We start from the raw sequence: 27,235 nt of genomic DNA on the forward strand, positions 1-27,235 counted from the left end.
GTGAATGTGTGCCTGTACAAAGAAGTGCACACAGAACACACACACACACACACACACACACACACACACACACACACACACACACACACACACACATTTAAAAATATAATCTTGAGAATAAAGGATTTATATAAAGTACTGATAATTTGCTAACAGTAATTTAAGGTTTTCAGTTTATAAAATTAAATTCTTTAAGATCCTGTATGTTAAAGTCAAAAGAAAAATGATAAATTCACAAAAACATATGCACAACTAATGTCAATATATTAAAAAGATGCTTAATGCTAATTTTTTAATGACTGGAGTAATGGGCAAAACTAAGACAGGAATTGAAATTATACAAAAAAGTATACAATAAAAAAGTTCAAATGAACACATATTGTGTTGATTTAAAAACAAAAAAAGTTTGAGCTGGGCAGTGGTGCCACACACCTTTAATCCCAGTACTTGGGAGACAGAGGCAGGTGGATCTCTGTGAGTTTGAGGCCAGCCTGGCCTATAGAGTGAGTTCCAGGGTAGTCAGAGCTACACAGTGGAACCCTGTCTCAAATAAATGAAGGAAGGGAGGGAGGGAGGGAGGGAGGGAGGGAGGGAGGGAGGGAGGAAGTTCAATCTCCTGCCTAGCAAAGAGGGAACTGAGTTCTCATTCCCCAACAACATCAACGTCGACACCTTTCTGAAAGGTAAATGAACTATTACAGAGACTGAGGTATAAGAATGAATATCCTCTTGTTTTCTGTAGTGTTGTGCTGAGGAGTTTCTATGTGCTCACTGGACACTCCTATCATTCAGTTACATTCCCAGTCCAACATAATCTTATACCAATCTTCCCATACTAATGTCACCCTATATAAATACATATATTAGAATTCCTTAATTTTTATAGCATTATATGAAACAGGAAGCTTTACTAATAAAGTTTAAGACCTAAGAACACACAAGCTATTAAAACTGAATAAATCTATATAAGAAACACTGAAAATTTCAAAAAGTTATAAAACAAGAAACATGGTTTAAAAAGTTAAAATTTACATATATAGGATGGTAACATAAAAATTAACTGGTTATCTTTAGGGATTGAGATTAGAGGTGATTAGGTTGTTTATTTTGTCTGTTTTTTGGTTTATCTATATAAATTATCTAGCCTTAAAAATATAATGCTTAAATTATTCAAAATCTCTGAGTATTTAATACTCAAAGGCAAAAAAAATTTAACAAGGCTTTCTTTCATATCTTTAGTCTATAATCTGTCAACTGTCATGTCTTACTAATTTAATAAAACCTGATTACAGAATGACTTCAACTAGCTTTCTTTTATATGGCTTAAAGATGGAGCATGGGACAAATGGATCAGTGTGGCCACCTCTGGATGGTGAGATTACCTGATGGGAACTTCATTTTCTTTCATGTTCTCCATTTTCCAATTGTCTAAAATGGTTGTATAATACTTTTAAAATAAGAAAATAACGGTCTTTTAAAAACTACGTATATACTATATAGATTCACACTTGTGCTGGTTGGTTTTTTATCAATTTGAGCAGAAGTTAGGTCATCTGTGAAGAGGGAACTTCAATTAAGAAAATGCCTCCATCAAATTGGCCTGTAGGCAAGTCTGTGGGCTACTTCCTTGATTAATGATGGATGTTTGTAGCTAGAGTTTTCCTGCTGGTTACATCTACAGATGTTGGAGAGCACAGCCCACTTTGAGGGTAGGAAGGTAGATCTGGGCTGTATAGAAAGCAGGCTGAGAGAGCCATGTGGAGCAAGGGCAGCCCCCTCAAGGCCTCTGCATCTGCTCCTGCCTCTGGGTTCATGCCCCCGAGTTCCTGTCCTGACTTCCTTCAATGATGGACTACAATGTAGACATTTCAGCCAAATAAACCCTTTCCTCCCCATCTTGCTTTCTGGTCATGGTATTTTGTCACACAATAGAAATCCAAACTAAGACAGTGTGAATCAGAGAGACTCTGTGTGTTCATATGTGACCGCACAAACTGAGTTGCCTTTACTGTTAAACTAACCAAGAACATAAAATATATTAAAAATTAAAGTTTCTGAAATATATTAGAGATTTAGTACGACTATAAATGATTTCTACTTTCAATATGTAAATAATCATTTGTTTAATACCTAAAATATGGACAGAGATGTAAGAAACAAATTCAGAGTATTGGTTCTTCATTTTGGTTGTTTTTCTGTGATTACTGTCTTGGTCTTTAGAAATGCAATACAATAACTCTCTCAATGTTATCATAAAAGCACTTCTTACCTGCCAGTAACAAACTGCAAAAGAAGAACTCGCTCTTCTTGAGTGATGTCTTCCACAACTTCCCAGAACCACTACCAAGAATAACCACAATTTAGCTATTTCAGAGCAAATGTAGACTTATTAGAAACAGAGACCATGCAATATTCATAAAGCACATTTCATTCTCTGAAACTCATTTATCAAAGATGATTTCATATAAGACTTTCATATGCAATATCCCCCAAAGAAGAATTTATGCAAAATCTTTATTTTGTTAATGGATATGTATTCCCATCCAACAGAACTAAGAGCTTACAAAATTAAATGGCAAACCTAACTTCATTCTAAGCTCCAGAGGGGTGTTACCTGAATGACTGGATCTTCTCTTTCATAGCCACTTGTGTATTCTGTATTTTTTATCCAATCATTCACATCAATTTCTGGCATGCCAGAAAGCAGTAGCTCCTTGGGGGAAGAAGAAAAGTATTTCATTAATCTTCTTTGGGGAAAAAAAGTCATTCCATTTAAACAGTAAATTTGCCTTAATTAGAAACTAATCCCATATAAACCCGGTTCATTTCTATGACCATTTCTACATGTCATCAATAATAAGCACTACATAAGGAAGAACCCTCCATGGTGATATTTTAAATGTGACATGAGGGGATGGATCCACTTGATACAATATAAAACATAAAAAGGGTGGTAGCTTGGATATTTAGAGTAAACATACACAAGAAAATTTCTATGTGCAACAATTCTGTAAGTATTCCCTCTGGTTCACTTTATTTTTATATTCTTTACAAATATGTTAAATTCCACTAGATCATATTCTCAACATGAAAGTGACAACAAAAGCCTGAATAGTAAACAAATGGAAAGTTCATCAACAAACAATCACTTTTTCTTCTTTAATAAAAAAAGGATTTAGCTTCATATGAATTCTATTTGGAGTAATTCATATCTTCTGAAGTCAATTTTCTCCAATGTAATAAAAAAAAAATCACTATTTTCTAAGTGGCTTTGTTCGCAGTGCTAGGCATGGATCCTGGGGGCCTTGTATATACTAGGCAAGCACACAACCACAAAGCAACATCCTCAGTCCTCCTAAGTATCATCAAACACACAAATCTACACCATACAACTGAAGTTAATCAAGAAAGCCCAAATACTCATCAAGTGTTCCATGGGGAAGGGAACCAAGAGAGCACCTATGTATGTGAACCAGTCCACGTTCCACAGTTGGAAACCTCAGGGAGGTGAGGGAAAGAATTCAAAGTCATGACTTGTAAGGACTAGAGCAGTCTATGCTCTATAAACTAACGATGTCTGAGAACCTTGAGGAGTTTTGAAATCTATTCAATAGGACAGTAAGAGTCTCTTTGATGCTTTCCACGTGAAACTGGATTTTCTTCATCTATTTCAACCAAATAACGAAGTGCAACTGATTGTAACAGAAGCAGACAGGAGAATCTATGGTTTATTTAGCCAGGCATCACAAATTTACAAAACCAGGGTCACTTTTCTCACTATTTTTGTTCTGTTCTTGGAACAGTTTTCATTTCTAAATTTCTAAATAAATAAATATGTTATTTGTGTTAATATAATTAATAAAGCACTTTTCACTTCTAATTTAATTTCAAATGCAGCAATTAGCCACTGGTATAATAGCCCACATAAACAAAGGCCCTTGTATAAGAGCTCATCCCAAGACCACATGATTTAGAACTGTCGGTGAGTATCCACCGTCCTCCTTGCCAGCTGCATGAGTGGTTCTTTTGGGCACTCCTAATACACTCTCTAGGCTCCTCTCTGCAGACTGGCTCTCTTCCTTACTAACTTCAGGGAAGAGTCTGGCCACTGAAAAGCAGGTAGGCCCACAGGTTAGGAGATCTCTGTTCCCTTCTTGCTTCAGCACTCTAGTTTTGTAGTAACCCTGTCTCTTAGACTGTAACTAGTACCACAGAGCCTCTCCTTGGCAATTCACTCTCACACAGGGCCCTTCACTACAATTCTTCTACCTGTCTCTTTCAACAGCAGCCACAACAAAGGCTTCCTACTATTGCCAGATCTTCTTTATTCCTTATAAGCACTGCTATAATAGTCCCTTTGTTAAGGGACTCCTTTACTTGAACCCCCTGAGAAAACTCTGCTCCCTGGTAGGCTGACACAGATCTGCAAAAGAGCATGGAAATGAATTTTACATGTTTCTTAGAATTCATGAGTTTAATCATCTTCCCTTTCAGACTAAAGATAAGCTTTTAATATCATTATTCATTATAATAATGAATAAAATTATTATGAATAAAATTATGAAATAATTACTACAACTGCACTCTTAAAAAATTTGAACTCTTTTATGAATATCACATTTGTTGTAATTTAAGGAGAGAAAAAAAACATTCTTTTTTTTTTTTTGAGACAGAGTCTCACTGTGTAGACCAGACTGGCCTGGAACTCACAGAAATCCACTGGCCTCTTGTCTCCATGAAGAATTAAAGGTAGCATGGGTTTTTTGTTTTGTTCTGTTTTTGTTTTACACTCTTAATAGACATTGCTTGATTATTTTATTGTCAGAACATAGTCCAAGAAGGGAGCTATATATGGAGATTTCTGAATGTTTGTGAGAAAACTCCAAGAAACCAAGACAAGAGTCTTGTGATGTCAGTTTCTTCAAAACCACAGATCTGTTCTTGGCATGTATTTTCATGGCCCTCCCAGGTGTGGCAAAAAGGAATGAATTTACTTCAGCTTATCTGTTCCAACTGCCTACTGTTACTTGTTTATATGCCTTTACGGAAAAGTTTTTGCTGCATGTGGCTTATCTACCACGTGCAACTTACCTGCCACGTGTGATTTGTGACTGCACACTCTACTCATGTACACTTAACCCTCAGACTATAAATCGTCTGATGCTGCGAATCAAACTGGCTATTGCACCAGAGTTTATCCACCTCATTTGGGGGCTCCATTCTCCCAGCTTCCACCACCTCTAGAGCGGTGACATTTAATGATTTATTTCTTAATTCCTTAGAACTAAGGAAAAAGTTAAGATGACATATAACAAAAGAGAAATTCACAATAAAGTTCATATAGCAAAAGTACTGTAAGTTCCAATTAATCTCTCTTTTTTTTTTTTTAAACAAGATTGTTTTGAGGGTTTTTTTGGGGGGGAGGGGCAGGGAATAAGACCGGGTCTTACTGTGTAGTCCTAGCTGGCCTTGACCTCACAGAGATCTGCTTGTCTCTGCCCCCTTGAATGCTAGGATTAAAAGACATGCACCACCACTCCTAGGCAATAATTTATTTTTAATACAATAAAAAAAATTGAATGTTTTAAGATACAACAAAGTGGCCTACACCTGTAATCCTAGCTCTTTGGAGGTAGAGGCAGGATGATTTAGAAGTTCAAAGTCATCCTCAGCTAAACAGCAAATTTGACACCAGCTTGGGCTACATGAAACCCTGTCTCTAAACACAAATAAAAACTACAAATGTGTGTGAATACTCACAGATACACATACAAAACAACTGTTAGACATATTATAAAGGCTACACTAATGGAACATGAGTCATAGAAATTAGATTGACTAGAATTCCTCTGACTCGGAGTTTTGATATTCAGGTATGATAGAGGCAGCACAATATGGGAGGATGGCCATGCCAACATCTGGCATGAGGCTTCTAAGTGGAATTGTGTTACATATGTCCTAGGGATAACCTCTGTTATTACTTTCAATCTGACATTCATCTCTACTTGGACTCTCTACCGACAGGGACTGATGATAGGATATTGGAGCTACTATGTGCTTTCTCCTCACTAAAACTCTAGAATCAAATCTGAATCCTTAAGTAAGTACACAAAATTATAAAAAGTTTCCTTTCTTGGTGTAGCATGACCCTGTTCTATGATGAGAACTCCATGTACACAGAACATATGCACATACTCTCATAAAGAGAAACTACAATAGTTACAGCACAACTAGTTGAAACAGTCTTGAACTGTAAAGACCCCATCAATGTTCAAGAGTATGAACGACAAAAGGAAACTGACATAATAAAGTACTGTTCAGTGAATTATAATTATGTACAACAATATATATATATGAGTTTCACCAAAAAAGGTTGAGGTATTTTTTGTTTGTTTTTCACTTATTTTCAAAACAGGTAAACCTGCCAAATGCAACAGAGCAGGCAACATTCAGGAACACTTGGCCAAAGGCACAAGAAAGTAAGCTGGGGAAAAGTGGGGTGTGGAGGAGACAGTAGAAAAGCAAGGGACATTCTAAACAGCTAAGGAAAAAGAGCCCCACTCAGGGCAACAGCAGAAAGGGGAAAAGAAGACTCTCCCCTGGGGCTGGGTATGTAGCACTGCTATCAACAGAGCAGAAGCACACCAGAAACATTAGAATCACATGACATCTAGAGCAAGTGGACTACAGAACATGTGTCCAACACTGACTGAGGCATACGCAGTCTTCTCAGCAGTCCACTCAACTTTCTCTAAGGTAGATGATGTTAGGACACAAAGCAAGTCTCAACAAATACACACAAAACTAAATTAACTTCTTGCATTCTATCTGACCACAACAGAATAAAGCTGCAAGGGAAACTATACAAACTCAGGGAGATTAAACAACGCACTACTAAATAATGAATGAATCATTAAAGAAAAAAACTTCCTAGAATTGAAAGAAAAAGAACACACAGCACACCAAAACCTGCAAGATAAATTAAAGCAGTCTTAAGAGAGAAGTTGACAGCTATAAACAACTACATTTACGACAGAAATTTGGAGAGACAGCTGAGCAGGTAAAGGCACCTGTCACCACACCTCATGACCTGATTAGAACCCAGAAGCCCACATGGCCAAAGAAGAGAACCGACTACTTCAAGTTGTCCTTTGGTCCCTACATGCAATCACATGCATGCCACAGCAAGCAGAAAGACAGACAGCCCCACAATTTTTAAAGTTAAAAATAATAAAAAATAACAGGTCTCAAATCATGGTAGAAATTACTGAAATAGAAACCTAAAAAATACAAAAATCAATGAAACAAAGAGTTGATTCTTTGAAAATATAAACAAATAAAGACACCTATGGCAAAACTAAGAGAAGATTCAAGCTCACAGATTCAGAGAAGAAAGTGAAGGCACCAACAGTTACCAATCCAATCCAGAAAACCACAGACATACCCTGAAACCGTATTACACTGAACTGGATACTCTAGGAGAAATAGAGAAAGCAGAATTCTCCCATGCTTTAAAGAGCTAACACAATCCTTGCCCAGTTATTCCACGGTAAGTCCCCTGCTCTCAGCCAGATCTGTCTCTGGGTCTTTCCTCCCTGGTCTGCTGAGATGTGAACAAGCATCCTTAATGCCCCTGCTCCCACAGCGAGGAGTAGCCCTGCTCTATGCCTTCGCCACCATAATGAACTATATGAATCAGTTCACACCTTTCCTCCCTCAGGCTCGTCCCTCTCAGACACCTGTCACAGTAGTAGAGCAGTAACTACCACAGCAGCTGCGCATGCTCTCTTTAAAATACTGTGTCTTGTTAAGGTTTTAGACTACTCAATAAGTTTGACAGTAATTTATTAATAACAACAAAAAGGAAGCAAAAATCGGACACAGATAATATAAAAGTATAAATTCTATTAGGTCACAGTAAAAGGCAGGCAAATTGAAGAACAAAACAAAACATCCATTGGGGACTCGAACAAAGAAAGTAGACCAGACCACTCAAAGGATGGAAATAAAGAATTATAAAATTATATATATGATAATGGTGTAAATACACACACAGATACACACACACACACACACACACACACACACACACACACACACACACACACACACACATTAAAATAACAAAGTAGAGAAGATACACAAATACAAGAAAAGCCCCTCTTAACTCTTTAAATACGGGGCTAGGAAAAGCCACCTTTACCTCCATGTAACCAAACTACAGTTTCAGAAACAACATGGAATACATAGCTTCTGGAAAGACAGGCCTTCCACATCTTCCATATCAAAGACATCAAAAACTTCTTTCATTTTTCTCTTTATCCTACCTCACGACATTTCACATTAAGAATTGTTAATATTGTTAATAAATTCTAAACAATAATGCCTCATTAAATAAATTTCACTCAGTACTCCAAAATTACTCCTGCTTTTATTTTCTATGGTTCTGGGGATGAAGCCCCTTCCTTGTATATGTTAGGCAAGTGTCCTACCAGTAGACTACATCCTTAAGCCTCAAGGGATTTCTAAATTGCATTAAATGTGAGTTGTACTCCAGTGTAACAAGAAAGAACGTGTTCTTCCTTACCAATTCATACTCATCAAACAGTTGTATGAGGGACGGTGGGATAAACATATGAAAACCCTGTAAAAAAGCATTGATCTGAGGCTGAATGGCTCTTGTCATTCGGAGCTCAGTAACAAGCTGGACATACTCCGCCTATAAAAAAGAAAGTTTTGTGATAATTACATTTTAAATTTCATATAGCTAAGCCAGTAGTGATACAGCTGTTTCTCATGTAAGAGACAAGGGTTTAGAACTAACTTGGCACCAATACTCACCCCTCAGCAAACCAGTAAACACATTTGCTGAGCCATCAGGCCCAAATCTTTGCAACTATCCCCATGACTCCTTGCACACCAAGCATAAGCACTCTCGATCTGGCTCTGCTGCAGTAACTCCACTCTAGCACACCAACAGATTATTGTACATGTCATCCCTGTTCCCATCTGCACCTCTGAACTGCTGCTCCTCCACACCACAGCCACAGTGGACTGAAGACACATAGATTACATACATTAAAGTCATAGTGCTCTTTTCCTTACTGACTTTCTGGGAGTTGAAGACAAAATCCAAATATACTTTCTAGTCTTTAAGGCCATAAATAATCTTGACTCTACCTTGCTGCTAACAGCATCCCATTCCACTCCTGTTTCCTTGGCCTTATGGCTATTCCCCAAGTGAAGCCTGCTTAGGTCTCCTTTGAGGCTTGAGGATGTAATCTACTGGTAGAACATCTGCTTAACATATACAAGGAGAGGGTTTCATCCCCAGAACCACAGAAAATAAAAGCAGAAGTAATTTTGGAGTACTGAGTGGGAGTACTTCCAGTTCTTTGGAACAAAATACCTCATTAGAATGTAGTATCTCTGAAGACAAAGGCTTTCTTTATGAGCATATATTCCAAGATGCAAAAACAGGAGCTGCTACCTTACTGCTACCTTATTGAATAATAATACGTTATAAAACAAATGTATACATCTATCAAATACGCTTTGTGCATACTTTGAATCTGGCCAATTTTTACCATAGTCAATTCACTTCTGAGTTAAAACAGCTTACTTAAAACTGGGCACAGTGGTCCATGCCTTTAATCCCAGCAATTCAGAGGCAGAGGCGGGTAGATCTCTGAGTTAAAAGCAGGCCTGGTCTACAGAATCAGTTCCAGGGCAGCCAGGGACACACAGAGAAACCCTGTCTCGAAAAAAAAAAAAAACAAAAAACAAACGAAAAAAAGCTTACTTTATCTACTATTTAAAAATTTTTACTTTCTTTCTCTTTTGAAATAGATCTCATTATGTAGTCTAGGACTGTTTTAAACTTAGAAACCTTCTGCTTCAATTTCCTAAACATTAGAATTATAATGCATTTTACCTTAAACCATATTTTCCTCATAGGAAGCTGAATCACTTAAAATTCAGCAAGCAATAAAAAAATGTATTTGGCACAGAATTATCACATGTGTACATAAACTCTATCAGATGTTAGATCACTTATGTCTTTTTTTAAAATGCTTCCAAGAGTTAAAAACTATGGTGCAGATACTATACACACTCCTCACCCGCAGGAATGAAGAAAGCCTGCTGTGGTGACGGCCAGATCGTCTGGGAAGAGACCTCACTGAGAATGTCTCCATCAGATAGCCAAGTCTGTGGGGCATTTTCTTGATTAACCATTGATGTGTGAAAGCCCAGCCTACTGTGAGTGGAGCCACTCCTGGGCAGGCTGAGCAAGCCAGTAAGCAGCACTCCTCTGTGATCTCTGCTCAGACTTTCCTCCACGCCAGTCTGTGATCCCCAAACTGCAGAGGGAAGCAAAGTGGGATGCCTGCTTCCCTTTCCTTCTACTGTTCTGGCACTGATCTCACACTGTTCAAGGCACTGAGCCAGTATGTTATATACAGTTGCAAACCAGGATTTCTCCATAACTCTGAGGCTACACAACTGTCACAGTCAATGCCTCGCCACACCTCATCTGGCACAAGGAAAGCAGCCACTTCTATTTTCAACCCTCCACCATCTCTGAATCCTACTTGCCCACCGCTCAAAAGTATTTTCCTACAACAGGGACTAATCCGTTATTACCAATTACATTCAGGCAGTTATTTGAGAGATCAACATGTGTACCAGACAATCAAACAGTAATATATACTAAATTTCCAGGATGTGACCTCAGGGAGTGTGTGTATACACACACCCACACAACATCTGCAAGTGACAACAGCAGAACTGTCCATTCGTTACTAGCATCCATCACCTTCTAGTTCTATGTCTACTCTCTCACTAAAACTATATTGATAGTAATATGTTTAAGATACAGGAACCCTGCAGAAGAGGAGGTACAAAATGTGTAAGAGCCAGAGGGGATGGAGGACACCAGGAGAACAAGGTCCTCTAAATCAACTGAGCAAGGCTCATATGAGCTCACAGAGAACCAAGCAGCAAGCCCAGGGCCTACACCAGTTCACCAGGCCCTCTGCATATATAATATGGCTATTAGGTTAGGATTTTTATGGGACTCCTGACTGAGGACAAGTGGGTCTCTGACTCTTGTGCCTGCTCTTAGGACTCTTTTCCTCCTGTTGGATTGCCTTGTTCAATTTCAATGTGATGGGGTTTTTTTAAATCTTATTATATTTTATTATGTTTTGTTATCTCTTAGAAACCCATTCTTTTCTAAGGAGAGACAGAAAGGGAGTGGATCTGGAAGGGAGGGGAAGTGGAGAGGAACCAGGAGGAGAAAAGGGAGAGGAAACTGTAATCAGGATATATTATTGTATGAACAAAGAATCTATTTTTAATAAAAGGGGGAAATATGCTTAAAGTGCTATATAAGATCCTACTTTCCCTAAACAAAAATTACTTTTTTGTTAAGGTTTTGATTTTATGAAGTATTATTGATAACTACTGTCTGAGACCATATCCAATGACAAAGCATTCAGGACTGAGAAGTGGTAGCTCGGTGGGTGAATGCTCACTGGACAATAGGACCTGACCCCAGCACACGGGTCTGCAACCCCTAGCACTGGAGACTCAGACAGAACCATCACTAGGGCTAACTCCTGGTTCAGTAAGAGACCCTGTCTCAGGGGACTAGGGCAACCATTCACATATACTCCACACATATGCATGTACATACGAAATATCCATACACTTATACACAAAAAATCTTCATGTGAAGCCTGAACATATTCTCACTACTCAACTGAACTCTACGTACCATAGCTGCATTCCACATCTATCGGAATAGTACATATTCCTACTATCTCCACACATTTTGTTTTTAAATTAATTCTTGCAATTATACTACTCTCTCCTCACATTTCCTTCTATTCCTTCTAATATGATTTCCTACATTTACTTCAGTATCCAGACCATGATTACCAGTTGATTTGTGTATATCAGCTCCTTCGTATCCCAATTTTCACACTAAAGTCAAATGAATTTTGGTGTCAATTATTTTTTCAGTAGAATAATAAAAATTCTAGCATTACAAACTCTTACGACTTGACCGATAGAAACTGCATTGATCGATAAACCCCAAATTGTTTCTAAAGTGTTTCCTTATCTCTTTATAAGGTAACAAAACAAGGTAACAAAAATCAACATTTCTTGACAATGATTACTTCAAACACCCACAACTACTCACACTAACACCCCAGCTGGAACTCAGGAGCCTCCTATCTTTGCCTTGTGAATGCTAGTATCAATTTTAAGACAAATGAACTAATTTAAGATGTGTTACATTTTAAAGATTTTACATCTTAGCTAGGTATGACATCATACACTTGTAATGCTAGCTAGCACTGTAGAAAAGCTGAGACAGGAGGACTACACAACTTGAGACCAACCTGGTCCCCACAGAGTTCAAGGCTAGCCTGTAATACATCAGAAGATCCTATATGAATGAGAATGGCCCCTACAGGTTCATATATTTGAATGTGTGGTCTGCAATTGGTGAAACTAGGAAGGACTAGGAGGTGTGGCCTTGTTGAAGGAAGTGTGTCACTGGAATAACTCTTGAGGTTTCAAAAGCTGAAGCTACTCTCAGTTTACACACACACACACACACACACTCACTCACTATTTCCTCCCCCATCCAACTGCGGATCAGGCTGCAGGATCTTACTTATTACTCCAGTACAATGCCTACCCGCCTGATGCCAGGATCTAGCAATGATTATCATGGACTCTAGCGCTTTTAAATTGAAAGCAAGCCACCAATTAAATGCTTTCTTTTATAAATTGCCTTGGCCATGGTATCTCTTCACAGCATTAGAAAAGAAACTAAGACACTATCTCAAAAGAGAGACAGAATTATTAACATACTAATGCTTAACAGCTACTACCAATCCTAATCATTACAAAATTCTGTAATCAACCAAGTAACTAGTTAAATAAAGTTTTGAGATCCTTATTACCATAGTATTCCAACCTTAGATGAGACCACAATAAATGGCCCCCCTCAAAATGAGCATATTATCATTTATTTATAATTATTTATCTATCACTTTCCTTTCCTCTAGCTTTCAACAAAAGACATATATACAAAATAACTAATAAAATAAATATTTAAAAAATCTAAACAAAACTTATGTTAAGGGTGGAAGGGGCTGCTAGGAGATGCACATAAACACAGAGCTGAAGAGCACAGAGTAGCATGGAAGGATCTTTCCACTTTGTCATATTACATGTATCTGAAAGGAGAGGTAGATCTACTCACCAGACACAGCATTCACATTGAAGAATCATGTTTAAAATGTCTACCGTTTTTTTGTTGAAATGTAATCACTTACTTAACAAAGATTTTATGATTTCAATACTCTTGTCTGAGTGTGACCTTCAGTGTGAACTGAAACAGTAAATGTAACGCAGGGTGGCCAATCTGACAATGAAAAGGGGGCTCAGAGGGCGAAGGCACTTGTAGTGCAAGCCTGACCACCTAAGCCAATCCCTGGAACCCACACAAAGGTGGAAGGAGAGAGCCAACTCCACAGCTGTCCTCTGACCTCCACACATGCAACACGGCAGGTGCACATTCCCACAAGCACATCACATGCACAACAATAATAAGAAGAAATGTCACTGTTTCATTCACTATGCTCATACAGATTTAAACATATAGGCAGATTACTATTTTTTTATTATTATTATTATTTCAATTTACAGGTTTTTTTTGTTTTGTTTTGTTTTGTTTTTGTTTTTGTTTTTAGAGACAGGGTTTCTCTGTGTAAGCTTTGTGCCTGTCCTGGATCTCGCGCTGTAGACCAGGCTGGCCTTGAACTCACAGAGATCCGCCTGCCTCTGCTTCCCGAGTGCTGGGATTAAAGGCATGCGCCACAGTTTAACAGGACTTGACTCATTATATTTTAAAAAAATCACGTTCTTCTTCAATATCAATTACTGTTGCACACAGGATGAAGGCCACTGGACTTGAACTTATGGGGTCTAGGCTTTGGCACCACATTGCCATTCATTCTTCCTCTTTTTTTTTTTTCTTCAAAAAAACCAAATCTTCAATATATGGAAAAATCAGTGTCACCTGGAGCCAGGATCACTAGACCAGATGGAAGGTCAGCCAGTATATGATGAGGAACTGAAAGACAGCTACTCCCAGGGTCATGTCAACCTGGAGACACTGCTGAGGGGCTGGGGCCCCCATGATGTCAAGAGCCAAAGGCTGCAGTCCACATAGAATGCACAATAAGGTACATAAGCACTTGTTCAGGCCAAGGCCACACAGTAGCTATCACTGCCAAAGAGCACCCTTACAGCACACTGAGGATCATCTCCACATGTAACCACTACAAGCCAAGACATGAAAGGTATTCAGTTCACTGCACACAGTGGCCAAGGAGAGGTCCAAAAGTAGGACCAACATCTCTATTAACACCCACACCAATGCTGTGCTTGCACAAAGGCCCAACACCTCTGGAAGAACTATTGTGGGATAATTTTGATCACACTATGACACTCCAAGACTGTTAAATAACAGTTAAATAAAGTTTACCTTGAATCAAGGGGGCAGAGTCAGTGACTAGCTGCCCTGAATTAGCCATAGAGAAGCCAGCAATTTGGAAGAGAAGATGCACAGGAAGGGAAGGGAGGGGGCCAGAGTTGGAGCTTTTGGTTCTGGAATGAGGGAGGAGATGCATCTCTTGTGTCTCCAGCCAAAATTTAAGGTCAGCTAGTTGCTACTCAACCTCATTGAGCTACTAAGTTTTCACCCCAGCCTTTGACTCCTGAGTCTTATTGATAAATAGAACCACAGAAACTTAATTTAAACCTACATACTGTGGCCATGGCAGAGCCGGGGCCATAGAACCAAAAGCCCTGCCAAGCCATGGCCTGAGTGACCAGTGGGGTGCTGCTGACTGCGGACCCCACCTGAAGACAATAATTAAAATATCAAGAGATTCATGTGCAGCTACAAAGCCGACAGAAAAACATCAGAGAACTTTTTCTGAATGCCCAGTGTCATCCTAGCCAGCAGCACATATGTGAAGAAGGTCATTATGGGGACATAGAGGTCAGGAACATTGAGGTCTTTCTGTGGGGGCAGAAGCACATCATGACTGTATTGCATTTTTCCAGTTCTGATGTATGTAGGGGAAGACCAATAACCTCAGCTTCTTGGTATGTCCACAGCAAAAAAATATTTGAGTTTGTTCCCAGACACAAAGTGGAGCAACTCTTGGTACACTAAGTCCTTTCCTCAGGATGCTATGGAGCTGCCATAGCCAAACTGGCCATTGGGTCACCACACAGGTGGTGACACTGAGGGCTGTATCAGCTCCTGTGGCTGGGTATTCTCCTGGTAGGCTGGAATGGCCACCACTTGTGTCATTGAAGGGTGGAGGAGGATCTGGAGCTACTGCAGTCCTGTGCTTAGACCCGTGGGCTCCAAATCCTGAGTGATAAATCATGGCTACAACATTCACTCTACCCAAAGGCTAGCTGCACTGAGTCATGGCTACCAACACTATTGAAAAAGCTTCTCTTGCCCAGCACTGACCGAAGTTCCCGACAGCCCAAAACATCCCAGGGCTGGCTGATCAGGGCTGCCATGTTCGTGGCTTTGGGCTTCTATGTCCTTGTGTATACAGTCACATGAAGACTAAAAATATCTCTAAGTATGAGTGAATAAAACCTCAGCTCCCAATTATATTTCCAGAAACTGAACTTGACCTTTCTGTGTAAATATAAAATGTAAAGTCTAAAGTTTTCAATTCACAACTATGTAAAACTAAGAATATATTTTATAAACTATTACCCAAAACAACTAATTTTTTTCACTTAACAAAAATGTTAAAATTCTCTATCATTATCCCAATTCAGTAGACTAGAATATTAAAGTCAATGAGTTTTAAAATGTGACCATGATTGACAAATAAAATCTCAATGCAAGGGATGGGATATTTCCGCTCAAGTTGTAGTCAAACACACCTGTGAAACCTGTTTTCAGTACAGGCTATTACAACTGCTCTTGATCTGATCTAAGTCCCTACTGCAGAAGACGCTGCCAACACTGATCATAGGGCATGGAGAAATCAACTTGGTACTGACCAGGAAGCTTCATCCTTGCTGGTTAGCTTTCACAGAACTAGAAGGTGCTAAGAAGAAGGTGCTCCTGTGGGGTAAGAGTCATCAATCGTCTTTCTCAGCTCTGAACCCTGTGAGCTATAATCATGACCAACATGACAAGATCTGCTAACGGGGATAATACTAGCATAGATGTCATGGGGGTAACCAACCACTTTCTGATTGCAGTTAAGGCCCACTCCACAGTACAGCCTGGTACTGTAAGTCTGGCAAAGAACCCAGGGTTGGGGAGCTCAGAGGCCCCATGAATGAACCTACTACTATTATTTTGCTAAATGGACACAGGATCAAACTTCCCTCTAATTTTGTATCACTCTCTACTCATAGATTAGTGCAGTTCTTACACCTCATCAGGTAAGTTTCTTGGGTCAGTGGCTGGTGGTTAACACAGAAATTCACAACTGGTCAACACGTAGAGAATAGTGTAAGTGGAGTGCTCAGCCAAAAATGGGACATCTATATCATACCCCTCCCCAAGGCTCTGGTATCCCTAGGAGACAGAAAGACTGTAAGAGTTAGAGATCAGCAATGATCAACTAGAACCTGTTCTTTTGAACATGACAAGACCACTAACTACACTCATGAATTCATAGGAGTGGTGTCTAGTACAGATGGGAAGGGTTTGTGAGCCACGACCCTAACCGAGGAGCTACTGCAAGTTGATGGCTTCTGGGGTGACATGGGGGTGTGAACAATCAGTTTTATTTAAGGGTACAGCTCCTGACAGGTGGGCCAGACACCACTAGATGGCCCCACATGCTGAAGTAAAGGAGGAAATAAATGGCAAAAATTGATCTTCATGGACTATTTAAAAAAAAAGACAAAATTGATGGAGGTAAAGAAGGTGGGAGTGGATCTTGGAGCAGTAGGAGTGGAAGATAGGATCAAAATACACTGCATAAAATCTCAAAGAATAAACATACTTTTTAAAAATGTGCCTATGTCTTTGGGCCTTTTAAAAATATTCCACATTTTACTAAATCTACAAATTTACAAAAATTCAGTAGCTATTCTACTGCTGGTTTGGTGTGTCAACTTGACACAAGCTAGAGTCACCACAGAGGAAGGAGCCTCAGTTGAGGAAATGCCTCCATGAGATCCAGCTGTAAGGCATTTTCTCTATTAGTGATCAATGGGGAGAGTCCAGCCCATGATGGGTGGTGCCTTCCCTCAGCTGGTGGTCCTGGGTTCTATGAGAAAGCAGGCTGAGAAAGCCATGGGAATCAAGCCAGGAAACAGCATTCCTCCATAGCCTCTGCATCAGCTCGTTCCTGCTCTGTTTGAGTCCCTGTCCTGACTTCCTGCAGTGATGAACAGCAATGTGGAAGTATAAGCCAAATAACCCTTTCCCTCCCAACTTGCTTTTCGGTTATGGTATTTCACGCAGCAATAGGAACCCTAACTACGACAGACATATACAGCAATATAAAATCGTATTGTATTAAATGTCATCGATTTTTAAGTCAAATTTAAAACAAATATCATGTAGAGATGGCATATAATAATAAAAACAATTGTTATACATGTGTATACTGCATATATAAAATCAAGAGGTAGGATTTATTGGAACATGAAAGCACACACAAGGTTTAAACACTGAGATTTCTTTTCTGTGTCAAAACACTTTAATTTGGTTCAGAAAAGACAGTTCAGTGAATAAAGTGTCTGCTACATAAGCTTAGGAACCTGAGTTCAGATCCCTGGAACCCATGTGAAAACCTAGAAAGGAGGTGTGGATCTGTAAGCCCAAACTTAAGGGGGATAGCCAAAGGCGACTCGCAGGGGACAACTGGCCAGACAGTATAGCAAAATGGCAAGCTTCAGTTTCCCTGAGAGACACTGCCTCAGAAAATAGGGCCGAACAAACACAAACAGTGTGCAGTCACTACTCAGACACACAGAGAGGACACAGTGGGTAGGTTTCCTCTCAGCCACCCCCTGCTCCTTGAAGACCTTCCCTGAGTTGCTACAGACCTGTCCTCAGGTGTCGCTGCAAGTATGTGAGGAAGTCAGTGTGCACCCACAGAGCTTAACGTCCACTTCACACACTAACCCTCCACACGTTTTCTCACTTACCAATGGACTCTAGAAAGCATTATATAGACATATGTCACACAGTAACTGATGTGCATGTAAGCCTCTTTTCAGATCACACCCACTGGTGGGGAGAACTCCTTTACATGCACCTGCTCCCATGCAAGTGTCCCCAAAGTATAAGTTTCTAAAACAACTGCCACACCAAAGTACACAGTTAAACTGAGTGTCAATAAATACCATTTAAATGCTCCCACCAATAAATAAAGGTAAAAAAGCAACTGTTAATAAAAACAACCCGCTGTCAACACCTGGCCTCCACATACATCTGCACTGGAGACATGCCTGCTCACATGTATACACCACATACATACTTTCAAATACAAAACGCTGTAATATCTAACTTTAAAATATACAATAGTGATTACTGCACAATGATCATCATTTAGCTTATATTTCCAATCAGATTTTTTTAAAGTGCAGATGCCTAACTTCCACAATCAACTAAATAGTGTTCTAGACTGCCTTGCTAACCATCTCATTATAGTACTAGACCGAAATAGTCTTCTAACTTGAGTCTTCCAATGTGGTAGTTTGGTTAACTTAAAGCACTTTCATCTACTAGCAATGACAAGGTTTTTCTGGCAAATACTGGAGTGATTTAGAGAAACTGGCAATCAGGGCCATTTTAAGAGTGGCTGAGGTAAAAATCTGAATACTCACTTTGTTATTTTGTGTCACAAGAATACTTCCACCCCCGGGCTTCAAAGGCACCTCTTCCATTGCTCCAAACACATCAGTCTCAACAGAGAAAGTCAGCTCTAGACCCAGGTCACTAATATCATTATCTAAAATCCATTGCAAATTTTTGGCATATTCTGGATCAATAGATGCTACATCTTGGTAATTTACAGGAATACCTAAAAATTTGCAAAAACAGCAGTTACAATACACGCTTCTGACTTTCCTTTACCTATTTAGTGGTAAAATGCTGCCCTCTACAGATACTCTGAAAAAGAGCAAAATATAATCAAATTTGCGGTATGTTTTAAATGGATGCTAATTTCTAAACTTAGAAATCCATTAAATGAAGCTGCTGCTCCCTCTACATCTCTACAATGCAGTCTTTCTTTGAAACAGCTATTTAGGAAACTGCTCTAAGCTTCAGAAATGACAATTACTTTAGGTACACCCGCATAAAAATGGATGCTTTATGTAAACATATACACACTAAAATGCAAGTGGAAAATGTCTAAATGTACTCCTTCTTAAAAGAAGGACATTTTTCTCTCCCTCTAGCCCCCAGATGCCTTAGGAACACATATGGTCTCTAATCATAACAGCAGTTATTTCAATAAAAATGGCAATGCTTATCAGTCCTCTCTAAAAGTTATAAGCACTGTAAATGTCTACAGAAGTATAGTAAACCCATACCAAGAATGTGCTTGTAGAATGATCGTGTGAAGTAAATATTGACCAACTGCCTGTGATTCAAAGCTAATCCCAAGATCTGTCCAGCAAACCGGAAATAGTTCAAGTGATCAGGATTGACATAGGAGTTGCTATTGGGCTGAAAAGTTGTTCCTATTGAAATAAATACAAAGCAGTAAGATCCGTATGCACAACAGAGAACAGTCCAACGCAGGTAAATTTATTCACAGGTAACTCAGAGGCCATGGTTACATTATGCAGTTCTTTGTGGAATATATAAACAAACTAGAATTGGAGTATAAAAGATAACCATCAATTCATATTTCTCAGGATAATCTGTGTATAAAGAGAAAGTTATAAGATACTTCTGACTTACATCAAAGAGATCCTGGTAAAATAAAATAAAAGATCATACACATATACACACAGTCTTCTAGGAACTGTGGCAGTAGCTATTCAGCTATAACCTCAGGCAGATACTGCTTCATTCATCTATACATGCCCAGTACTCACTAGATTTTGCATGTTAAGATACACAATACTATGGAAAGAACCATTCTTTAGTAATAGACCTAATCACTGAATGTGATGCCTATTAATGCCAACTAATGATCAGAAAATCTGCTACACCTAAAACTCATCCAATTCTTTCAAAAGGCAAATAATCAAGTTTAAACGACTACTAAAGAAGTGAAAGTAAAAACAGCAAGGGTATGATTACTGATAAAAACTACCTAACAGTGTGATTCATTTCTATGAACTATATGGAACAGACAAATTTAGAACAGTCACAAATTAGTGTTACTTGAGGCTAGAGGGAGCTGACTCAGAGGTACAACATCTCCCCGTGGGCTGATGGGAAAGTTCTGGAATCAGAAGCGGTGACAACTGCATAGTACAGCAAACGTATTTAATGTCAGCACATGGTCTACTTTCAAACGGCTTCGACGGTGAAATGGGAAAATCTAAAGCCACACCTTGACTTTATCTCTCCTTCAAAACTTTTTCTGGCCATTAACGTGGATTACAAATTCACTCCTTCATCTAGTAAAATATACACTGAGTTCAAGCTTTGCAGTACTATTCCAGACAACAAGACTAAAACAAAGACTAACTGAAAAACCTAATGAAACAGCAGCAAAGAAAAGTGGGCAGGTATTAGAAAATGAAATACGCCAGGCGGTGGTGGCGCACGCCTTTAATCCCAGCACTCGGGAGGCAGAGCCAGGCGGATCATTGTGAGTTCGAGGCCAGCCTGGACTACCAAGTGAGTTCCAGGAAAGGCACAAAGCTACACAGAGAAACCCTGTCTCGAAAAACCAAAAAAAAAAAAAAAAAAAAAAAAAAAAAGAAAACGAAATACTTGGACAACAATTCACTTGGTGCTTCAGAGATCTTTGATTTGCCAGTGCAACACAGAACTAAACTGCTGTGACTGTTTATACAGGTGTGAAGTAAAAATTTGGACACTTGTTGAATGACTTAAGAGGCACGTGAAGCATGCTGTTCACTCTGAACTGCCTCTCACAAGAACTTCCTATCTCAAGGCAAGATGTGACATCATAGCCACAAAGACTTCAAAGATAATCGTAATCATAATTCCAAAAAAGTGCTGAAAATAATTCTATTTTTTACCTTTTTAAGGAATAATGCTAGATTATAGATGTACCAGCAAAGATTTTGGAGACTCTATTTTCTTCTCCTAGCTCTGTATATTCTTTCACTAACAAGTTTCTGAAAAAACTAGGTTCTTAATAAGAAGAGATAAAAGAAATTTTTTTTAAAAGTACATAGACAAAAATCTTAAGGAAAGGAACTTTTACTTGATCACTTAAAACAATAAAAGTTTGTTAAACATTAAGTTTAAATATACCTGTGACCCTGCCAGCTTCTGAGTTTCAGTATTAAAAACTGTTTAACTGGGCTAGAGAGATGCTCAGTGGTAAGAAGCACTTACTGCTCTTCCAGAGGACCAGAGTTCAGAGCTCAGCACTCACATCTGGTAGCTCACAACTGCCTGTAACTCCGGCTTCAGGGAAATCTGATACCTCTGGCCTCCATTATCATCTGCATTTACATGAACATACCCACACACATACACATAATTAAAAATAATTTTTAAAAATCTAAAAATTTTTAAGCTGGGCAGTGGTGATGCACACCTTTTATCCCAGCACTCAGGAGGCAGAGGCAGGTGGATCTCTGTGAGTTCGAGACCAGCCTGGTCTACACAGAGAGTTCCAGGACAACCAGGGCTATGCAGAGAAACCCTGACTTGAAAAACAAAAAATCTAAAAAAAAAAATTTAAAAACTGGTAATTTTTTTAAACAAATAGGTTTATTGAAATATTTTTCAAGAAATAGTGAACATTTTTCAAAACAGAAATCCTATTGCATAAGAAAGCATTTCAAAAACATAAGTAAGAACATCTAATATTTACTTCACACTCTCCTTGTGCCAGGGACTGAGCTGTGTTTTCATGTACTATCGAACTAAATTCTTATTCTACCACACAGATTATCATCATGATTAAGAGAGGAGTCTGAGGTTCAGAATGGTTAAGTTCCTGGCCCAATATTCATGGGAAGAAAAGTGAGAGCGCCAGGATTCACACCACTATCACTGCAAAGGCCAAACTCTTAACCACTAAATTACATGTGTCTCAATTTGATAAGAAAATAAGTTTTTTACAATACTATAAACATTAGGTCTACCTAAACATTCCCCACATCAAGAATTCTTAAATCCCAAATGTAATTCCTTCATGACAACCACACCTAATAACGGGGAATATTTCACCTGGATTTTAAGTTACTAATACCATGGTCCCCAAGAGAAGACTTACATGAATTACGAAATGAACAAATCAAAGTCTTAGTCTGTATGACTGCACATACTCTGTTCTCACTCCATCATTTACAAAGACATCTAATGAAGGACATGTGCAACTCAACTGCCTCAGTAAGAAACTGCAAAGAACAGAGACCCACAGTGTGCTGACTCTAGCTTTAAAGACTAGGCCTACGTAATTAAACTTGTTGTTTTGTTAAACTTGTCATGAAAACTACAAACACCAAATTCACCTCTCAGCAAACAATGAAAGGCTACAGAGCTGAAGTAATCTCCATTACTCCAGGTGTGGCAGGGGCACTGTTCAACAGAGACATGCCTACAGACTTCTGCCCCACACAGCCCGTTGTGGGGCCTCGCTTGACTCTCCCCATTAAGCAAGCACTTGCTGCTACTTTGGGTGCTGCAGTCTGAAGTCATAAATAGTTAAGATATTCTCTTCTTTCAAAAGTGCAAATACTGGGGAGAGAATATTTTCAGGAAAAATAAGCAACCATACATAGCATTTGAAAACTGAAATCCCATCTTCACTTTATCAAGTTATCTCTCAAATGAGTTGGTAATCATCAGTATTTAGTTTACAGTATCAAATTATATCTTTATATAGGTTGCAAGAACCATTTCTACAAATAGTGATTCATCTATTATATAGTTACATACATGTTTTATATTTTTAGTTGTGAGCCTAGCCTTTAATGGCTGAGCCATCTCCCCAGCCCAAGTGCATGTTTTTAGCTGCCTGATTTTGATTTCTTAAAAGGACTAAAAATGAGGCCGTTATGAATAAATGAATTAAGATGGAACATCACAAATACTAGACTCTGACTTTACAACCTGGAAATGAAAATAGAGTTAGCAAATTTTTATTTTCAAATCAAGACTCTTTTAAAGTCCATCTACTACCATTTTATAAAAGAAAATGTTAACTAAAAGTAATAATACAGTAACAGACAACCCTCAAATTGAATAAATTTTCAAGTTCTAGAGAGAAGTTTTCAGGGCCCTGAGACAAGCATTTGGAAACTGTTTAGAAGAAAGCTATGTGAGGACAAAACTCTAGACTTCAGTTTTCTCTCCTATGACATGGAAACATCCACCTAGACAACAGGGCTATTAAAGGAATCAAGACAAAATTCTTCAACATAGTTTGATGAATATGGCAGTAACAGTAAGGTGTAGACTATACAACTTACCATCTGCTGACTGGGTAAACAGTGCATAATCAGGATTGACTATCTCATTAGACAGAATATCAAACCACTCACGCACAACACCTTGACCCTGAATTCAAGAAAATAAAATTTAGCAACAACAGAAATATACTGCACTTAGACATTTTCTCTTAAATAATAACAAAATTTAAATGATATCAGGTAAATACTAAACTCTGAAAGTGTGTTATGATAGCTTGTGTACCCACCATGCCTTCCTCTCCGTGAAATCGGACAGCAATCCCCTGCTTTAGTTTTGCACAATTTGCTTTTGATACAATTTCACAGCTACTCCTAAAAATAGAATCTGAATATGTAGCACTGGTTAATTTTAACATATTAAAACTTGCAATAACAACTACTTTATGGCTTATCCATCTAACTGATTCTTTGTTAAACATACCTCTGTGAACCAGGAGAATATCATTTTCATTCACCGGCCTGTGTACCATGTCTGAATCTGGCTGTCCTGAGTGCAAATGTTCATAGAACCATTCACAACGATCTTTAAATGGCTACCCCAAAAAATGACAGTAAAAATATGTTATCAGTATTTAAACCACATAATTACCACATCAGAAAAAAGATGCAGCCATTCGTGTTCGAACTTTTCAATAAGCATTCACAAAGAAGTGATCTTAAATAGCTTACTTAATGTATTTTTAATTCCTGTTTTCAACTGATAAATTATATCAAAGAACTTAATATCAGATATGTAACATACACTAAATTTCTTTTAAGTCAAATAATGCTTATATGAATACATTTTCACACCCAGAAAAATTATACTGACTGTTCCATTTAATTTTTCAAATATTAAACTTTTGAGCTTGAGAAATAGCTCAGTAGATAAGAACATACAGTTCTTGTAGAGGACCTGAGTTCGATTCTCAGAATCCCCACCAGATGGCTCACAAATGTCTGTCACTCCAGCCCATGTCCTCCATGTCCTCTTTTGGCTTCCACGGACACCTGCACTCACATACATACAACATACAAACACACATATAACATATACACATAACTAAAATATTGGCTTCCATGGATACATGCACTCACATGCACACAATAACACACACACAACTAAAATATTGGCTTCCACAGAACCTGCACTCACATGCACACAATAACACACACACACACACACATATAACATATACATAACTAAAATATTGGCTTCCATGGACACCTGTACTCACATACACAGAACACACAGATACACACATATAACACATACACATAATTAAAATATTTTTTAAAACAAATCTTTTATGCCTATGTCATTCTTACTTCTTTTCTTAGGAATTTAGGCAATAGATACAATTTTATTATCTTACAGCCTTTCCTTCCTTTACCTTAAAAACAGAAAATTGGCCGGGCGGTGGTGGCTCACGCCTTTAATCCCAGCACTCGGGAGGCAGAGCCAGGCGGATCGCTGTGAGTTCGAGGCCAGCCTGGGCTACCAAGTGAGTTCCAGGAAAGGCGCAAAGCTACGCAGAGAAACCCTGTCTCGAAAAACCAAAAAAAAAAAAAAAAAAAAAAAAAAAACAGAAAATTAAGAACTCTTGAAAATTTTACTGTATTTACTCATCTGCCAAGGAAAGCAAACTCAAGTTTTATGATTAATCAGAAATTAATATTAAAGATCTAGTATATGCAAATACTACAGGTTATCTGAGTATATAAGAGTAGTAGAAAATTTAATTACAGATGAAAACTGCTTGATAAAGTTAAAAAGTTGAGGTAATACAGAATATAAATATGTACACAATACCAAGTTCTCTACAGTGACAAGCAAAGTCACTAAAGACTGAGAAATTATGCAAAGGATGAGGACATGGACTTTGCAGTATCACAGTTTGAACTACGACTTAATGTTGGGTAGAACTTGCTCAGGACACAGGAAAACAGGCACATCAATTTAAGGAGACAAAGAGAAAGCACATAGGGAAACCGGGTCCCTGCAGAAGATACAGCCAAGGTGCTGGCATAACTGGAGCTGTACCCTAACCTCCTGAAGGAGGAGTGACTGTGAAGGTGAACTGAGCACATCGTTAACAGGAGTGAGATCTATGTAAAAGATACAGGGGCTGAGACAGTCAACTACAGGAGATACTTCAGTGTGGAGCCCCATTTCATTCTGCCTATGAACACATCCCCCTTTAAAACTGCTCTTGATGGCCTAATTTTTCATCTGCACATAGTAAGCACACACACCCCTCTCCAAACAGTGTACCAAGAAACCTCAGAACTACCTCAAAATCCCCTCCTGTATTGGGCTATATGCACTCCAGTATAGACTTCTATTCAAGTGCACTCCTAATGTATCCAGTACAAAGAATAGGACAAATCTGGCCTGAATTGGTTTTAGGTTCATGAGAAGTAATTGTTTCCTCGAGTAAAGTTTTTAGAAGAATCCCCTATTTACCATCTTATGCCTGTGTATAATTGGTCATACATATGATTAAAATCAGATACATTATGGGAAGAGATACGTAAAACAGAAAAAAAATGGTTATATGTTCTGAACTACAAATCAAAACAGAGAACTGTCTACGCTCCCTTAGCGACCAAACTCCATAAACGGAAGACGCTAACAACAAATGAGACTCTTAATACTCTCAACTCATGAGGTCCACAGTCAATCTGGACAGTATACCCATCTATAATCTGTACTATCACTTCCCTCTAGTAAAGATAGCTTGCCACTTGTGCAAATTTGTACAAGTCCTTATTTTCAATTCGTGGGTAAAAGGCCAAGAACATGGAGCTACCTGTTCCAGATTATCACTATTATGGTCACCTGGTCAGAGGAAGCATGGTAAATAAGGTAATCAAAATGAGTAGTACAGTATAAAAGAAGATCACACCGGAAGCTGTGATGGGGCCCTGGCTGCAGCAGGAAAGAGGAAAAAGAAAGTAAATGTGAAAGATAATACTCCACTGGAGAAAGGTGAAAAGTGGAAGATCTGGAGACAGAACTTACTGACAAACATACGCTGGGATGAACTTTTGCCCCCACAACTTCATGCTACACTCCTAGAATGCACTGGTGGAAAGACAGTGAGGAAGGTGCTCTACATCCTGAACTTAAAATTGGTGCAAGATATAATTATGAGGGGCTTGGAAATAAACACTTAACTGTGCTATAATTGACCAATCATGAACCAAGCTGCAATGGAGAGAGATGAGGTTCTCACTAAGAGAATACACACCAAGAGATCAAGACTGAGGATCTGCTTGGCAAGTGATTCATACAACCTGAGAAGTCAGAGGAGAGGTCCAGGCAGTGCAGGAGCACAAAGCCGACGGTGGTCACACCATCAATACCCAATGGAGGACATTTTCCATCAGGTTTCAAGACACCATGAAATCTCTTCACTTCAGTCATACTAAACACTGGGTTTCAAGCTAAACTAAAATGCTAGTTTTTGAGCTAAATATTTGAGTAACACACATTAACTTTGTATACACACACACACACACACACACACACACACACACACACACACACACACACACACATATATTACCATGTGAACATCTG

General features: G+C 38.7%; 1 protein-coding gene and 1 pseudogene across 4 annotated transcripts in view; both read right to left on the minus strand.

The window, feature by feature from the left end:
* The window catches only part of Hace1 (HECT domain and ankyrin repeat containing E3 ubiquitin protein ligase 1), a 111,508-nt gene that overhangs the window by 12,400 nt on the left and 71,873 nt on the right, over positions 1-27,235 (minus strand). For 3 of the 4 annotated variants that reach the window (XM_052751388.1, XM_052751387.1, XM_052751390.1), the window contains 8 exons: positions 24,092-24,203; positions 23,898-23,995; positions 23,671-23,758; positions 19,630-19,779; positions 18,919-19,115; positions 8,588-8,719; positions 2,615-2,713; positions 2,270-2,340 (listed from right to left, as the gene is read on the minus strand). In XM_052751388.1, coding sequence (XP_052607348.1) covers positions 2,270-2,340; positions 2,615-2,713; positions 8,588-8,719; positions 18,919-19,115; positions 19,630-19,779; positions 23,671-23,758; positions 23,898-23,995; positions 24,092-24,203 — 947 coding nt within the window. The remainder of the gene's footprint in view (positions 1-2,269; positions 2,341-2,614; positions 2,714-8,587; positions 8,720-18,918; positions 19,116-19,629; positions 19,780-23,670; positions 23,759-23,897; positions 23,996-24,091; positions 24,204-27,235) is intronic. The other variant, XM_052751389.1, reaches the window with a different exon arrangement.
* On the minus strand, positions 8,730-18,912 carry LOC128118638 (protein YIF1A-like; annotated as a pseudogene).

Source organism: Peromyscus californicus, unplaced genomic scaffold, assembly GCF_007827085.1.
Source record: "Peromyscus californicus insignis strain IS unplaced genomic scaffold, ASM782708v3 Scaffold_22__1_contigs__length_63687245, whole genome shotgun sequence".
In the NCBI taxonomy this organism is placed as follows: Eukaryota; Metazoa; Chordata; class Mammalia; order Rodentia; family Cricetidae; genus Peromyscus; species Peromyscus californicus.